This window comes from Mus caroli, unplaced genomic scaffold (genome assembly GCF_978045245.1).
Source record: "Mus caroli unplaced genomic scaffold, Mus_caroli_1 scaffold_16, whole genome shotgun sequence".
Classification (NCBI taxonomy): Eukaryota; Metazoa; Chordata; class Mammalia; order Rodentia; family Muridae; genus Mus; species Mus caroli.
In genome coordinates, this window is record NW_028227271.1 from 48,931,972 (window position 1) to 48,947,861 (window position 15,890).

Here is a 15,890-nt window from a genome sequence, read left to right on the forward strand (position 1 = left end):
AAGACTACACCACCTACAAAACAGACTTGAAAAGCCAAGGGAAAAGCACTAATCGGTCACTACCACCTCCTGATGGAAGAGATGACAACTAGTACTGAGACAGAGACAGACCATAGCAGTGTGAAGAGCTCCAGTGTTTTGATGAGTGACAAGGAAAACCAATGCCTCCAAATGCCACCAAAGACCTAGAAACCCATTCAAAGGTCTGGTACCTGAGCGTCGTCAAACTGTGTAGACTGGGTATTTACTACACAGTGCTTCGACGCTGATGAAAATAAAATCAATCCAATATGAAAAAAAGTTACATTTAATATGGACAAAAATAAGGCTTATTATTGTTAGATTGCCAAGTCATGTCTTTATTGAATGAAGAACTATGACTGCACATAGTTATGTGTACACATCTTAACTGATCTGTTGCACTCAACTCGCATTTATGAAGACTGATTCAGCAGAACATAGTCATGTGATCACAGACTTACATAAAAAGACCGGTCTTTAACTGCATACAATTTAAGATCATCCTACAGGCTTCCCTTCTAAACAGTATTCTAAGACACTTCAGTTAGAATTTGTTCTCAAAGTAACATGCACAAAAGCTTGAGGCATTACCAGGACAACAGAGGAGTTCCCAGAGTGCCCTGTTTCTTCTCTGTCACACATGATTTTAATGAATATTTTTAGGTTAGCATGCAAAACAATGGGTTTCATGACAGCACTTTCATGCTATGTATCATTACTTTTTGTTCTAAGTCATCCCCCCGCCCCTTACTGTCCTCCTTGTGGCTCCTGTCATCTCCTCAAATAAACTGCTTCCGCTTTCATGTCACACAAATTTCCTTCCCCTCTCTTTTTGCTTCTTGTTCCCTCTGAAGACCTCTTCCTCCTCTCTCTTATTTCCCCCTACACATACTCAAGCTTAGTTTGTCCTTGAACTCATTATGCAGCTAAATATTGTTGTTTTTTTTTTTTAATTTCTGATCCTTCTGCCTCCATCTTCTGAATAAGAGATGAGATAAGAGTCATGTGAACCACGCCCAGTTTTGTGAGGTGCTAGGGACTGAACCTTGGGTCTTTTGCAGAATAGGGAGCATTCCATCTCTGAGCAGCACCCTCATCACCAGCCTTGATTTTGATCTGACACCTGTGATGGTTTTATCTTAAAGGCGACTGAGAAAACTTAGTATGCCTCTTCTAAACTTCCTGGTTGCACTATGCAAACCCCTTTGTGTTCTTTGAACAAGACATGGTGCTGAAATGGTTTAAGGCCACAGAGACAGGAGAACCAGGTCCTTTCAGGTCAGTCAAGGAGTCAGGTCACACATCACCGCACCTTCTGTCTTCCCCATGTCAGAGGCACAAAGAACGTTGGAGGAGTAACCACTGACCCTCTTCTCTTTTCCCTCGTCCACAGTAAAATTGCTATACCACTTTAGAAGAGTTGGTGCTGGCCCTGGGGTCTGGAGCCAGAGCAATTGGGTTAATCACATTCACCATTTATGGACAGCCTACTTATTCTAGGTCCTGTGTTGGCTGTTGAATGATAACCACCACCACAAATGACAACAGCCAAAGAAGCTAATGAATGCTTGTCATGTGCCAAGAACTATCATACAGATTATTATGTCTACTAATCCATTCTATTCTTATATCATTTATAATTATCCTCACTTTAAAGACAAGAAACTGGAGGCCAGAAACATTAACAAGTTACTACAGTGCCAAGCTCAGCCACAAACTGAAATTTGAATCCAAACTCTAAGCTCAGGTCTCACAGGATGTCACTTACTGTATACTACTACATTATAGTGTAAAGACTTAGTTCTTCACAATTAAACATTCTGAGCACTCTAGCTAGAGCCCAGGTAAGGGGTCCTTACAAGTCAGGGCTGGGACTTTTGAGGGTTTTTAATTACTGAAGAGTTTCAGAATTAGTCATAATATTTATTTCTTTGCATATCTAGATATCTGGCTAGAAGGAGAAATTGTCATTACTACAAAAAGAACAAATATTAAAATTTCCCTCCGGGGCCAACAATATGGCGCAGTGGCTAAGGGTGCTTCCTGCCAATCCCAGGACTTGAGCTTGACCCTTGGAAACCACATCATAGATGAAGAACAGAACCAGCTCCCACAAACAGTCCTCCATACTTCCTGTGGCATGTGTGTGCTTCCCTGTCCCCAGCCACCAAATACACAAATAAAATGTAACTTTAAAAACTTCTCTTGGAGGCCCTTGGTCCTGTGAAGGCTCAGTGCCCCAGTGTAGGGGAATGCCAGGGTGGTGAGGTGGGAGTGGGTGAGTGGATAGGGGTAGGGGGAGGAGGATAGGATAGGGGATTTGTGGAGAGGAAACCGGAAAAGGGGATAACATTTGAAATTTTGAAATGTAAATAAATAAAATGTCCCATTAAAAAACAAAAGAAAGAAACAAAAAAACCTTCTCTTGGGATTAAGTTAGATTCTGTTCCCTAAATACTGTCTTTGCTTTTCCTAAAGATGTTTTAAATTTTTATGTGTATATCCGTGTGTGTCTGTGTGAGAGCATGCCATGTGTGTAGGCATGCTTGAAGAGACCAGAAGAAGGTGTTGGATCCCTAAGAGCTGAATTCACATGAGGTTGGGAGCCACCCAACACAAGTGCAGGTAACTAAACTACTCCACAAGTCCTCTGCAAGAGCAGCAGGTGCTCTAAACTGCTGAGCCATTTCGCCAACTCAAATTGCATATGATTAATCAATGCCTTATAACTGCTTATTGCTAGGAATTTAGAAACTGCTCTCAAAGGCTACATGGATCCAATACATTATATTTTGTTTAGCAGTTAATAGGAACAACCTGTTTCTCCACACACAAAAAAATTAATAATAATCACTTCAGAATTTTACTTTTAAACCAGCACGTGCAAAATATAAAACAGATGAATTGATTATTAAGTGAAGATAACACAGCACTTTTGCCTTTTAGAAAGCATGACGTCCAGACAAACTTTGACTTTATATTTCAATCTATATCAATATTTATGTATCATGATAAACATTATTTTGAATTTTGGCTATGGAACAATGTTGACCTCTAAATTAAAGTCATTTGGTAAATGACATTTGAAATTAATGTCTGTATATTATGAATATTAAAGAATTTTATAAGTAAACTTTATAAGTAATATTTATTAATATGTTAGCACTGGGCTAAGAGGATGTGATGACTGGGATTCATCTTCAGCATCACAACAAAGAAAGTCAAACATACTTGTTCCCAACAGCATACTGTCTACCTGAGTTGTTTCTCATATATCATATGTAATGATCAAGTGAAAAGCATTGGTACTGGACCAGCAAGATGGCTCAGCTGGCAAAGATGCTTGCTCTGCACGCCTATTGACCTGAGTTTGATCCCTAGAACTCTCTTCAACATGGAAGGAGAGCGCCAACTCCACAAAGCTGTTCGATGGCCTCCACGTGACCTCCCTATGTGGTAATAATACTTAAATTTAAAAATGATTACTGTTTGGTAAGATTGTATTCTACCGTGAAAGCCTAGTAAGCTATTTTTAATGTCCAAATTCACTCTGTGCTTCCAAGGCCCAGAAACCCACAAGAACTGCTTCTTTCTGGCTTCTGAGCAACCCTTGCAACTGACTGGAAGTCACTGTAAGCTACCCATAAGACAAATATTTTCTGAATCTTATGCATACAGTATAAAGATCTGTAGCCACAAAAGCTTTCCAGGGATTCCCTCAGGGAATCATCTCTAGAAATGTTCTATTTCTGCCATTTCCTATTTTCCATGGATATCTGTGTACTTCTTAAGAACCCTTGAAAATAGGATATTAATGGGCTTTACTCAAAAAAAATTAATAAATCCACAACTCCTTGGAAAATTGGAATGGGCATATTAAAATTAGTGGCAAACAATATTAGTGTGATTCCCAACAGTAACAAGGAGGGGCTCCATGAGTGAAGGTATACACATGTCGTTTTTGGCATGTGTTTCAAGTCTAATGGCTTTGCCTTAAAGGAAAACAAAATCTAAAATTAATCAGATGATGACTAACCCTTTTAATCCCTCTGCCCAAGGTAGAATGTTAATTCAGTTTATTTTCTTAGAACAGGGTAAAACAGTCTTTGTATATTTATTTCTTTTTTTTTTATTACATCTTTTCCTCAATTACATTTCCAATGCTATCCCAAAAGTCCCCCATACCCTCCCCCCTACTTCCCTACCCACCCATTCCCATTTTTTTGGCCCTGGCGTTCCCCTGTACTGGGCATATAGGGGCATATAAAGTTTGCATGTCCAATGGGCCTCTCTTTCCAGTGATGGCCGACTAGGCCATCTTTTGATACATATGCAGCTAGAGTCAAGAGCTCCGGGGTACTGGTTAGTTCATAATGTTGTTCCACTCATAGGGTTGCGGATCCCTTCAGCTCCTTCGGTACTTTCTCCAGCTCCTCCATTGGGGGCCCTGTGATCCATTCATGTATATTTATTTCTAAAAAGCAAGGTAACCTACATTCTGGATTGTTATTGCATCGATAATGACGTCACCATCTTGGATCAAAAATGGTGCCTTGAGTGGCTGCCGAGAGCCACATGCAGAGGCTCTTCAGTATCAGGACAAAGATGGGGTGAGAATTTTATGACATAAAGACTTTCTCTCCACAGATCTCTCCAATACCTGACCTCCAATTACCATGCCTTTGCATCAGACAGTTTGATCCTGAAATAGGTCGCATGTAACATTTCTTTCTAGCCTTGGTCTTTGATAAAGTAGGTGTTCCAGTGGACTGCAATCCTCTAGCTCTTAGAACAGACACTAGCACACAGTCAGCATCTCACACCTAAAGGAGTGAGAAGGTATGTACCCTCTGAACTCTTTTCTAAGCAGGCTGCAAGAATTCACCAAGCAAACTAACAAGGAGACATGGTATCTTGGCCTTTATGACAGGAACTCAGAGAGAAATGCTGCATCAAACCTTAGCTGCCTTATTAGCTTTAAAAAAAAAATCAATGGAGAGATGAAGAGGAGGAGGAAGAGGAAGAGGAAGAGAGAGAGGGAGAGGGAGGGAGAGACAGAGACAGAGACAGAGACAGAGAGACAGAGAGAGACAGAAGTTAGCAAGGCCAACTAAGTCTCTCATTTTGATCTATGCCAGAATTAACCAAAGCCTGATTTTGGCAAATGGCTAACTGGCAAGTTTTATTTCAGTCTTTCCCCGTATGGTGCTTGTCCTTCTGGTGATCTTTTCCCCTCTCTTAGCCATAAAAATGTCCTAATATTTACACAAGCAGATGGCTTATGTTTGCCAGCCTTGAATCCCATCCTTTTTTCCTTTGGATCCAACCCTCCCTGTCTTGGTACTTATAATCTGGACAGCATTAAATACCACCCTGCTGCTCCTGGACACTGCCACCAGACACAGGGAAGTTAACCGGGTCCAACCAGTCTGTTTATTTCATTCCTGTGCACTCAATGACAGATTTAGAGGCATGTGATCAAACCAGACCAGCATGACTCAGTTTCTGGACTTCTGCTGGAAATATTGAGAAAGAAACATCTCTTTTCACCATGCCCATGAAGCCAGAAACTGGATGGATGTCACTCTGGATCTAACTGGAGCCCCATCACAGAGCCTGACTGAATATGAAAAGCAGAGTGGGACGAGGGAGCGAGACTCCATCTCAGGGACTCTGTTCAAACTCCTGGATCCAGAGGTGCCTGAAGTTGGGCACAGTTACACCTCTCAATGTACAAGCCAATAACTGATTCTTTTGCTTAAGTCCCTTTATTTATGTTTCTATAAATGTAATAAACAAGTTTGAATGATGCAGTCTGGACAGTTGGCTTATAAATGTGTAGGGAATTGTCACAGTTAATAACTTCAAATAAGGTGATCTTTGGAGAAACTGAAGCTCAGAGAAGAAAGATGATGAGAATCTGAGGTTACAGCAGGGACATCTCCACTAACTTCACATCAGGATAAAGGTGTGTACGATCAGACCATGAGGAATATATGACAAAAAAATAATATTTATTCATTCAGCAATAAAAATTTGACTGAGGCATATAGCAGCAAGTTAACCTACCTAACTTTTCTCTAACACAAGGGAGAATCAAGGCCCATTTACACCCTGATAGCTCCTTTGGCTGGTGGAAAGGGAGAGAGAGAGATCTGCAGAGACAGACTATGTAGCCAGAGAAGTATGTCACGTGACCAAAACCTGGATCTCATCCTCCCACTGGGATGAGAATCTGAGGTTACAGCAGGGACATCTCCACTAACTTCACATCGGGATAAAGGTGTGTATGATCAGACCATGAGGAATATATGACAAAAAAATAATATTTATTCATTCAACAATAAAAATGCTAAGGCAGTGAGGCAGGATTGGGTGGGTGGATGGGTGGGGGAGCTCCCTCATAGAAGCAGGAGGGAGAGGGATGGAATAGGGGATTTGCAGAGGAGAAAGTGGGAAGTGGGATAACATTTGAAATGTAAATAAATGAAATAACCAATAAAATAAATAAATAAAAATGACCAAATAAATAAATAAATATCAGAAATGCTTTCCCCACAGCTACTCCCACATCTCCCTGACCAAATTCTTTTTTTCAGCAGCTCTAGATTAGAATCTGTTGCTGATAAACACCATTGGACGAGAGACAACAGAGCTAATTCAGCTTCCGAGTTCCTCAGCTACAAACGGTGATGGGGAGTAAATGAAACAACACTTCTGTCCATTCCTTTCAACATGACAGCGATGCTGCTTCAAAGGCTTCTTGCAGCCTGAAAGTCATTCTGAGGGAGTGTGAAAGACTTACACGCATTTTGATTCATTCTGTAGCCATCAAAGGGTCTTGGGTGAGGAAAGAACTCTCTGTGGTTTGGGACTACAGATCAACAGGTATACACACTAGTCATATCTTCTAATAAAGAATCTCAGTGCTTCTCTGCAAAGATATTGCGCTACAAATCTTGAGCAAAAAAAATACCTCTAAATAGTAGTAGTTCCATTGATTACACTGATTTTCATACATATTACTGTCAACCCAAATGGTTAAATATTTTTCCAAACTAGAGTAACTTATACTTCCTTCATAGATTCTTAAAACATAAGGATCAAATTGTTGCGGGACAGTCTGGGAGTGTGAGTATTAAGCTTAGTATCTTTAAGCCTAAGAATGACAGTAAATATTAACCCTTCTATATTAAGTATGATCATAGAGAGATAGGAAATATAACTAAAATTCTGTAGTTGTTCCTCCACTCATAGCAAGCATATCTTTCATCTCCTTTGGCTTAAACATCCATAACTCACATTTCATACAACCATAGAATGTATATCTTTTTTAATGTTTTTCTCGTCTTCACTGTTCATTCTATTTTGAACTCCTATATGTCAGACCAAACCTCAACAGATATGGACACACGATGCCTCCTCCTGTATAAGAATGTGTTCACAGGGCTCCCAATGGAGAAACTAGAGAAAGTACCCAAGGAGTTAAAGGGATATGCAACCCTATAGGGGGAACAACATGATGAACTAACCAGTACCCCGGAGCTCTTGTCTCTAGCTGCATATGTATCGAAAGATGGCCTAGTCGGCCATCACTGGAAAGAGAGGCCCATTGGACTTGCAAACTTTATATGCCCCAATACAGGGGAATGCCAGGGCCAAAAGAATGGGAATGGGTGGGTAGGGAAGTGGGGGGGGGTATGGGGGACTTTTGGGATAGCATTGGAAATGTAATTGAGGAAAATACGTAATAAAAAAATATTTAAAAAAAAAAAAAAGAATGTGTTCACGAGGGGCTGGAGAGATGGCTCAGTGGTTAAGAGCTCCGATTGCTCTTCCGAAGGTCCTGAGTTCAAATCCCAGCAACCACATGGTGGCTCACAACCATCCGTAACGAAATCTGATGCCCTCTTCTGGAGTGTCTGAAGACAGCTACAGTGTACTTACATATAATAAATAAATAAATCTTAAAAATAAAATGTCCATAAACATGTTTTAAAAAAAAAGAATGTGTTCATGAGTTACCACCAAAGTAACGAAACACTCAGAAAAGCATGGCATTTGAAGCTGGTCACCATGGAGTGAGTAACACGGTGCTAGCACCGTGCAATTTGAATGTATGCTAGTTCTGGTTATTTGGCTCCTGAGACCAACAGCAGATTGCATTGTTTAGGAGCTTGTGGATAAGCTTCTACATGTATCTTCTGAGCATATACCTCATAAAACCAATGCTGTGGTTATATCTCTTAACAGAAGACAGGCAGTCATGGGTTAAGTTCAGCAGGGCTGATGTCACATGATGCATCTTTGAGCCCCGAACATGCAGCTTGCAGATGAGAGCTCTAGCCTAATATGACTTTCCAAGATGATCTGCACAGAAGCAGGCATGCGAGTACTTCACAAAATTGTACTTACCCTGAAGGGATTCTAGAACTATCCTGTAGGCTGTGGCATGGCGATGTATTTGCCACCGAGCACACAAACTTGTCATTTCAACCTGATTGGCTTGGAGATCTGTCACCCCCAAGAACACTGTAACAAAACAGAAACAAAACGGCAATAGATATCCCATTATGATCTCATAAAAAGGATTTAAAAAAAGGATTAGCTACGAGAAGCTGGGGACAGTGGGGAGACTAGAAGGTGAGGGAGGAACTCCTTTGCTATTCTGAGTAACCAAGAAAGGAATGAAGCCAACTGTCCTATCACACAATGGAACTATCACACAGTTGGGCTATCACACAGTGGGCCTGCTATAGCTTATTACAATGCACTGCAGGTTTTAAAACCAAAAGAACAGCATATTTTGAATAGTCTCACCCCCCCACACACACACACAAAAGATAAACACTTAAGGAGATATATGCTAATTATCCTAATTAGATCTTGTCATGATGGATCCATGTATTAAAAACCCACAGCATACCCTATAAATATGGGCAGTGAAAAAGTAATCAAAATAAAAATAAAAATGGAATGGAATAAGAATGAACCTATTTGGAAATTAAATTGTAGAGTTTGCACATGTAAGCAAAACTGTTTGGGGTTTTTCACCTTAGAATTCTGATCTACATTGGAGGATCATTTTGGGGAAACAATGGAAAGATTTCTTCAGGACAAAATAAAAATATGCACTTGGTGTTTATCATTTAGAATCAAAAGCAAAAAAAAAATGCATTTCCCAAATAACCTCTTCCTTCCATATGACTTTTCTTTTATGTCACCCTCTCTTAGTTAACTCATAAAATGAAATTACTACATAATTATTGTTTTCAAGATAGTAAAATAGTCTTTCATCATCACAATTTACATCTTCATTTTGCTCCTCTCTGGTGGAACATAGGGGGGAGACTCATTTTCTAAAGCAAACTAAAATATTCCCTTCCCCATCCAAGTGTGGGGCAGTGAGCTGTGATATGCAGCTTGGTCCCTGGTCAAGCTCAGATCAAGCAGGTGACTGTCTGCAAGGAAAGGCAGGTGTTTGGCCACGCCCCTTGAACCCCTGGCTCCTGTCTCAGCTACAGCCTCCCACAGGCCCTCCAACCCCACCGCCCCCTACCGCTCCCCCAGCTGAGAGGTGTGTGGCCATCAGTCACAGGTATTCTGCCTGGACTCCACCCTCACAGTTACTTGGCAACAGCCAGGTATGCTCCGCCCCACTTCTTCCCTCTCTTATTCTTTTCTTCCCTCTCTTATTCTTTTCTTCCCTCTCTTATTCTCTTACTCTCGCCCCTTCTTCCCTCTTATTCTCTTACTCTCGCCCCTTCTTCCCTCTTATTCTTCCCTCTTATTCTCTTACTCTCGCCCCTTCTTCCCTCTCTTATTCTCTTACTCTTACTGTTGCCTCTCTCTTGCCCTCTTGCTCCCCCTCTCTCTGGATTCCCTTCCCCTTCTCTCCACGTGGCCATGGCTGGCCTCTATTTCTCTACTCTCTACCTCTCTCTGCCTTTCTACAATAAATGCCTTAACACCATGAACTGCCTCTTCTCATTGGTACCCACCATGGGGAACAACGGAGCAGGTCTTCCTCTAAAGAGCTGAGTCTAATCTCACACAGGAGGCCTCCCTGTGTTTCCACCATTGCTTCCACCAAGCCAAGCCAACCTGCCCTAACAAGCCAGAGACACTCTCCTCCCCTCGGGACCCAGCTGGAGCACTCTTCTCCTTAGTCCAGAGCCCACCAGTGGGCCCTCCACTCCTTTCTCAGCTCTTCCGCAGTATCCAGCGGCATCCGTAGTGCCCAAGAGTGAGAACCTGTCATCCTCTGCCTCCCTGTAGGCCTGAGGACCCCGAGCCAATTCCAGCAGGTCAGAGGGACCTCAGACTGCGCTCCCCACCCCTGGAGTGGGGTCTTGCAGCTTCTCACAGTCCAGTGCCCACCCAGCAGCTGTGTGGGGTGTGCACAGTCAAATTTCCGGTGTCCACCTCCATGTGCGGCCCTAGCCCTGTGGCGGGCCGGACACGGGAAACTATTTTAACCCACACACAAGAAAGGGAAATTAACAATTATAACAACCGTGCTAAAATTGTTTTTAAAACATTAAATTATGTTTCATTGTGTGAGGTTGTATTTTACGTGAGAGAAAGAGAACAAGCAACAACTGTTTAACGTCTACTTAATGGGTGAGCGTATAAAACAATTTAATATTCTCTGTTTTCAAAAGTATGTTTGGAGTGTTCAGCGTTCTTACTAATGGAGAGAAGAAAAGAAAAGAAAAAAGAAATACGGAGTGAGAAAAGGAATACACAAAATGATGCCAATAAAAAGAAGTCCAGAGACAATGCAAGTGGTAGAGACATAAAGCAGAAGAGTAGAGGGAGAGCAGGGAGGGATGCTGACAACAGAGGCTCAGGCATGATAAGGAGGAGCTGAGCACTGCTGTCACAGCACAGCAGAGGACCTTACTTAGTGACTGTGCTAGTACCGGAAACAGTGTCACCTCAGTAGTCAAGAAGACAGAACCATAGGCAAAAGATACCCTGGAGTCCTCAAATACAGAGAACCCATTTTGGGGGACTGTGTGTATAAGTTTATGGGTTGTTTTATTTTGGTTTGGTTTGGTTTGATTCCCGAGAGCTGGGATTAAAGGTGTATTCCGCCATGCCGGACTTTGTTCCATTTCTTATTTTTGCTTGTTTGTTTTGTGGTTTTTAAGATAGAATCTTTTTATGTAACCCTGATTCTCCTACATCAGCCTTCTAAACGATGTGGTATCATCATACCAAATGGTCAGGGAGGCAGGGGGAACAATTCTTTTGAGATAAAATTATAAAGCTTATTCAGTATCTAATCTTTGAGATGTCAAGATACTCCACAGAAGGGAATTTAGGAAGTTTCCTTTCATAGAAGTACAGGATCTACATGAAATGAAAGGTAACTTGGAGCCTGGTCTTATAGAAGCCAAATTCTTGAATGACATTTTTTTTTACTAATCATTCTATTTGAGATGAATATCATATGCATGCCAAGTATAACACAATTATTACAATAATAGCAGCTATTCATGGAGAGCCTGCCATAACAGGCACTTTGCATACATTGGCTCCTGTAGCATCCATAGCAACCGTGGTTGGTACAGGATGGCTATTGGCTTTATCTTAGAATTGAGAAGGTTTGTGATCCTGAGACAGGGACTACTTTGTCCAGGGCCATCACTAATACGTGAGGCAGTTAAGTTTCATTTCAAATTTTCTATCACCACACATCTTAAGAATGATGCCCATGCTACTAAAAGCACACAAGTATACTTTATAGAGCATGCTGTCTCTCCATCATGTGTCTATTATCTTCGTTATGTATTAAAAGTACCAACCTTGGGTATATCGTAGAGATATGTTTTTTTTAACGTATTTGGATCTGAACATGTAAGTTGATCTAAAGAAGTACAGCAGATGATATAGAGCTATATAACAAAATTTCAGAACAATAGAACATGTCTATTGAAATTTGGAAAGCACTACATAATTCCATGTGTGTCTAGAAGTTCAGATGCCAATGAGAAATCCCCATATGAAAATTCATAAAAGAATACAAAAAGGTCTTAGAGTGGAGTGACATGTACTTTCAATCAATGATGTGTGGTGTGGTGTGGTGTGTGTGTGTGTGTGTGTGTGTGTGTGTGTGTGTGTGTGTGATGAGTCGCAGTACTTTGAGAGAAGGCAAACTTCTCCTTGGCCCAGCTTTAACTAGCATTGGCCATGTCAGACTATTGGCTATTTGGAAAAACTCACCTAATTTGAAAAGTGCCAACAGACTTTCCAGAGGGAAATCCTAGCTGCAGCCATCGAGTCAATCAGAAAAGCAGCTGCTGGCATCTGCCTGCCAACTAGAGCTCTGGACAGCCCTGAGAAACTACCACACCTTTCTCTCCACAGAATGCCATCCAGAAAGAGTAATGCAGAGGGAAGAAAAGCCAATGGCTGCACTGAAAACAGGGAGTGAGCGACAAGTCTCAGGGGGAACCAAGCACAAAGCCACTAATGGGACTGAAGCAAGCAGACATCAATCGGGCTTACGTGTTTGCACGAGGCCAGTCAGAGCATCACTGAAGCCTGACGCCTGGGAAGCAAAGATCTTCACAGTGTAGTCCATTCCACTGAGGAGATTTGTCATGACAATGGTGTTGATGTCAGCACCCACGAAGGTCTCCAGAGTTTGACCAGGGACTGAAAGAGACAGAGTATACACTACAGTCACAACATGCACGTGCTCTGAGAGACTACAGTCTTCAACCAACTCTTGACTGTTACTCAGGTTTACCCAGCGAGCAAACAACTAGGTTGAGGCTAGAACCTAGTCTCATCTGTCTCTAAAGCAGATGTTAGTCCTTCCTCTAGTAGCGTTTTATCCCTTGTACTTAGAATGTTGATACACTTCACTATCCACCCAGCAACTTATTCTGACTTGTATATTATCAGAAGCAATCAGCAGTTGCCCAGTGGAAGACGTAATTCCCTACTGCCTCTACATGACATGCCAGCAGAAGTCAAGGACAGAAAGCTCTATCCTGGACACCAGACCACACCTTATGATAGGAGATCTGGGTAGATGTCGCCACTAATAGCACCATCTACTCCTAAACCATGGCCTCAGCTATGCTGGATTTTGGGGCTGTTGTGTCTTCAACTGCATTTAAACCACTGGAGTCTTAAGTGTCAAGTACAGTCTGTGCTGTCTTATTCTGCCTTTTTACCTGCTGTCTTTTCTTCTCTGTGTTTCCTTTTAAGAGCTTCGAGTTAGTGATAATTTCTAAGCACTCATCACTTCCCTCCAGGAACCCCATTCTAGCAGCAAGTCTACATGGTTTTTGGATTTTCCTATGCTACAAAAAGCTAACACACATGATCACATGTAGCTGCCTCTCCAGGACAACCACAATACTAATGACATCCTGAACACTGAAGGACAATTATTCTAAGGTAGGAAAGTACTATTGAGTTGAACAGTATTTACCAGTATCTACTAGATGTAAAATGCCATACCCCAACGTGTGACAATCAAACCTATCTCTACTGAGGGCAAACCATAGCAATTGAAAATCACAAATTTAATATAAGAAAGCTGTTTTAATACTCAGACAATGATATATATTTTTAAAGGATCCAGAACACGTTGCATAAGTGTATATGCACCTTAGACCTGTGGCAGAGACAAAAGAAATAAAATCTGTGGTTACTCTGAAAAAGTGAATGTGGAGCAGGCCTTGATCTTTGCCTACTATTTTATTTTCATGGTTCGTAAGGATATTTTTCTGGAGAGACTGGAAGTGGGGCTACTGTAATCACATGGACTGGATAACAACAGGACCTGGATAAGTGGCAGGAGAGGAAGAATGAAGGCTAGAATAAGAGCGATAGCAATGCCCTGCAAGACACACTGTGGCCATTCAAGTTTTTGAGAGAGAGAAATGAAATTTTTCATAGCCCCTAATTATCTTTTAACATTTTTTCCTGCCAAATTAAGAATAGTTTGAGGAGCCCTTTCTGATGAACAGCCAGAGTTCTGAAGGTCAAATCTAGAAAACTGAAAAGATCTACATATTTTCCTGTTTAAAATGTCACGGGGGTGTGAAGGTTAGAGAGAGGAATTGCAGCGGGTACTGCTGCCCAAGTGCCCCTCCACAGCCTTTTGCCTGGGGTAAAAGTTCTCCCTATTTGAACTGTTCATCTGTCTTTAAATTATAATGATGTAAGGAACACACATTGGGAGGCCCAAAGAGAGTGGGAAGAGGAAGTTGGGCGTAGATATAATCAAGACACATTGCATATATGTATAATATTGCCAGGGAAGAAAGACACTTAAGTATACAGTGACTTGGAGGTAGAAGAGAGAGCATATCTCAGGAAGAAGTTTTTTTTTTTAACTTTGCTAAGTTTTACCCCACAGCATACTTTTTAAATGAAGAGAAAGAAAAGTTTGTCAATAGAATTTGTCTAACTTATCTAAGAAGCAGAAGAAAAAATTAAACGTAGGGATTTTAAGTGTCTAGAGCTTACACATCCATTGAACTATGACCTCCCCACTACTCCTGGGGAGTCCAGCTTTCCTTAGACTTGTTCCCTGCCTGGGGTGAGATTAGGTCAAGCAGACATACACTCAGTAAATAACCTATCCCTTCATTGGTGTGCATATTGTTTTCTATATGAAGTCATCATTTTGTCCTTCTAATAATGCCTACCCAACAAAACCCTTCTCCTCAAAAAAGATAAGAAGCACCTCTTAGTGGTTTAATATATAAAGCCTAACACTGACAGAAACAATGCCAGAAATGATCTTAAAATATGTTTGCATCATTGATCTGGCGCCACAGTTTTGCCATCAAGCCTGGCCACTTGAGTTGACACCTGGAACCCACATGATGGAAAGAGAGAACTGACTCTTCCTAGCTGTTCTCTAACCTCTACTTGCATGTTCTGGCAAAGGAATGTGTGTGCGTGTGTGTGTGTGCAAAATAAAAATTTTAGAATTTTGGATTTTTGGGTTCTGAGAAGGACTTACCACTCACAGGTTTGTAGACAATCCTATAGCCCTTCACAGGGCCAGAGGGTGGGTCCCATGTAATGCGTAAACGGTTGTACCATTCTTCTGAGACCCTTAAGTTTTGAGGACCAGAGGAGGGCACTGTGCAGACAGAAGAGAGAAAAGAAGAGGTTCAGTATAGTTTCCTTTTGGTTATTTCCCCACAAAGCTAAACACATTTGCAAATAAAACATCAACAAAGTTCACAGTGGGGTGGTTGAGTGTTTTGAACATGCAAATGTGAAAAGTTGCTCTTGTGGTGACTGAGTTTTATCTGAAATCCAGAGATTCATTCACAGTATGATGACTCTCTTTTCAATTAATTTTAACCAAAAATAAAATTGAATGATGCTTATTAAAAACCTCTATCTTTGCATCGATGTGCTCCACACACACCAAAACACACACATCTGTCCATATTGAGGATACTACTGTACAATGTTACTGGTGATTATCACTGGTGGAGAGAGTCTGCATCATGAGATAGATACTCTCTCTCTCTTCCACCTCCATATCAGTGTATACTTATGTGTCTTTATTCTCTGACAATATTATACATGTATGCAATGTGTCTTGATTACACCTATGTCCAACTCCCTCTTCCCACTCCCTTTGGGCCTCCCAATGTGTGTTCCCTACATTATTATAATTTAAAGGCAGATGAACAGTTCAAATAGGGCAAAAGGCTGTGGAGGGGCACTTGGGCAGCAGTCCCCACTGCAATTCCTCCCTCTATCCTTCACACTCCAATGGGAGTTCAAACAGGAAACTATGCATTATAAATATCTTTTCAGTTTTCTAGACCAGGCATATACCATCACATCAAGGCTGGACAAGGCAATTGAGTAGA

The 15,890-nt window shown here is 41.3% G+C and overlaps 1 protein-coding gene across 4 annotated transcripts in view; it reads right to left on the reverse strand.

Moving 5' to 3' along the window:
• The window catches only part of Col14a1 (collagen type XIV alpha 1 chain), a 232,495-nt gene that overhangs the window by 100,787 nt on the left and 115,818 nt on the right, over nt 1-15,890 (reverse strand). For all 4 annotated transcript variants that reach the window (XM_021183602.3, XM_029469983.2, XM_085831724.1 and 1 more), the window contains exons 21-23: nt 15,020-15,142; nt 12,538-12,687; nt 8,437-8,553 (exon numbers count right to left, since the gene is read on the reverse strand). In XM_021183602.3, coding sequence (XP_021039261.1) covers nt 8,437-8,553; nt 12,538-12,687; nt 15,020-15,142 — 390 coding nt within the window. The remainder of the gene's footprint in view (nt 1-8,436; nt 8,554-12,537; nt 12,688-15,019; nt 15,143-15,890) is intronic.